This window comes from Protobothrops mucrosquamatus, unplaced genomic scaffold (genome assembly GCF_001527695.2).
Source record: "Protobothrops mucrosquamatus isolate PMUCROS unplaced genomic scaffold, P.Mucros_1.0 scaffold4384, whole genome shotgun sequence".
In the NCBI taxonomy this organism is placed as follows: Eukaryota; Metazoa; Chordata; class Lepidosauria; order Squamata; family Viperidae; genus Protobothrops; species Protobothrops mucrosquamatus.
The window spans coordinates 85,113-87,014 of NW_015390297.1; the positions used below are offsets into that span (position 1 = coordinate 85,113).

Consider the following 1,902-nt stretch of genomic DNA (forward strand, 5'->3'; position numbering starts at 1 on the left):
TTAATTAAATGAATAATTTTTATTAATACGGAGGAGATGGATTGTTTAAGTTTAGAGTTTGGAGTTAGAGATATTAATATTTGTTTACTTGTATTTGAATATTAGCCTAGGTTTGGTTTGGGAAGTCCGGGGGGTGGGGGGATGGGATATAACATTGTGTAATATCTGTGATGTATTTTTTTTTCTTTTATGATGAAAATAATAAAATTTTATATTGAAAAAAAAAAGGATTGGATGGGAGACTACCAGGAGATCTTAGGGCTGTAAGCTCAGCGTGCTAGGTGATGGTGGGGAAAAAAATTCCCTTGTACTCTAAATACGGTGAATAATTACAAGCAAATGTAGAAGAGCTCGCAGGCCTTAATTGGTACCAAAATAAATAAATATCCCAAATAAAATCCTGTATTATTCTCCTCCTGTCCAGTCAGACATTTGGCAAGCGTTGATTCTGCTCGTTAATGGCAACTTCAGGATTAGCTAAGCGTAGAAATAAAAAACAAAATTTCTGAACAATCTAATAGGGTTAAGAACTTGAATACAGCCAAGTCCTCAACTTAACAACACTTGAGTTTAGTGACCGTTTCAAGTTACAACGGCACTGGAAAAAAAGTGACTTTTATGACCATTTTTCACACTTATACGACCGTTGCAGCATCCGCTGGTCACGTGATCAAAATTCAGACGCTTGGCAACTGACGTGTACTTACGACGGTCGCAGTGTCCCCGGGTCATGTGATCCCCTTTCTGATAAAGTCAAGTGGGAAGCCGGATTCGGTTCACCGCCGTGCTACTGATTTAACAACGGCAGCGATTCATTTAACAACCGTGGCAAGGGAGGTCGTAAAATGGGGCAAAATTCAACCGCCTTGCTTCGCAGCAGAAATTTTGGGATGAACCGTCGTCGTAAGTAGAGGACTAGCTGTATCTGTTTTCAGGCCATAAGACATTTTTGAAATGCAGCCGATCCCTTCAAGATCACTTTGTGATCGTTTGCAATGCCTTCTCCTTATCTTTTCCTTTCCTCTCCTGCAGATCAAGATGTGCTGGAATATATGTTGATTGACAGCGGCGTTTACCCACTGCAGTCAATAGTGAGTAGATACCGAATTCATTTCCCAAATATTAGACTCGTTTCCATCACGGCAAGATTCGAGCAAATCTTAGTGAAGATGTACTGGGGAGGGGGGCTTAAAGAAATACACGATTTTAAAAATATATGCTTATTAGAAAATTATTAGAAAATAAGAATACTATTATTGCATTATTAACTTGTTGATGTAGATGGTGAGAACTTATATAGAATAAGATGCGGATCCTGAATACTAGACCTTGGGAGGAATGGTGATAAAGGAATTGGGGTCATCTAAAGCGTGGAAATGACAATTATTGAACGATAGTGATGATTTTTTTTTGGGTCTTGATGTGCGACTGTGGTCCTCTTGCAGTCAGATGACCTGACCAGCTTAGTGGTGGTGGTGCTCTACGACCTTCAGGACCGGAAGTTTGAAGCTCGCTCGGTTCCCGAGGACGAAGAAAGCATAGCAGAAGTTCAAGAAGTGGAGCGTTATCTATGCAGGTAGACCTCCTAAAAGCACGCGGCTTCTCTGTGGAGGGCCGATAGTGAAAACTTAATTTTGTTTCCCATTGGGCACACAAAAAAAGGAGAGGCCTGGAATCCTATTATTCTTCAATCTGACCCTTTTTTTAGATGCGTCGTGCAGGGGACACAACTGATGGAGCAGTTTTATAAGGAAAATGTAAAGGCTTGCTCTGTGTCCATTGCCCAGCTAGGTAACTCTTCAGTGCTAGAAGAGAGTGGAGTTTGAGGTTGTTTTATTGTTGTTGTTGTTGTTGTTGTTGTTTTGTTGTTGTTGTTGTTGTTGTTGTTCTTCTTCTTCTTCT

The 1,902-nt window shown here is 40.3% G+C and overlaps 1 protein-coding gene across 1 annotated transcript in view; it reads left to right on the forward strand.

Annotated features, from left to right (window-relative positions):
• NSUN7 (NOP2/Sun RNA methyltransferase family member 7) overlaps positions 1-1,902 on the forward strand; it is an 18,514-nt gene that overhangs the window by 5,056 nt on the left and 11,556 nt on the right. The window contains exons 2-3 of the mRNA XM_015828290.1: positions 1,033-1,091; positions 1,446-1,576. Of these exons, the coding sequence (XP_015683776.1) occupies positions 1,033-1,091; positions 1,446-1,576 (190 nt within the window). The remainder of the gene's footprint in view (positions 1-1,032; positions 1,092-1,445; positions 1,577-1,902) is intronic.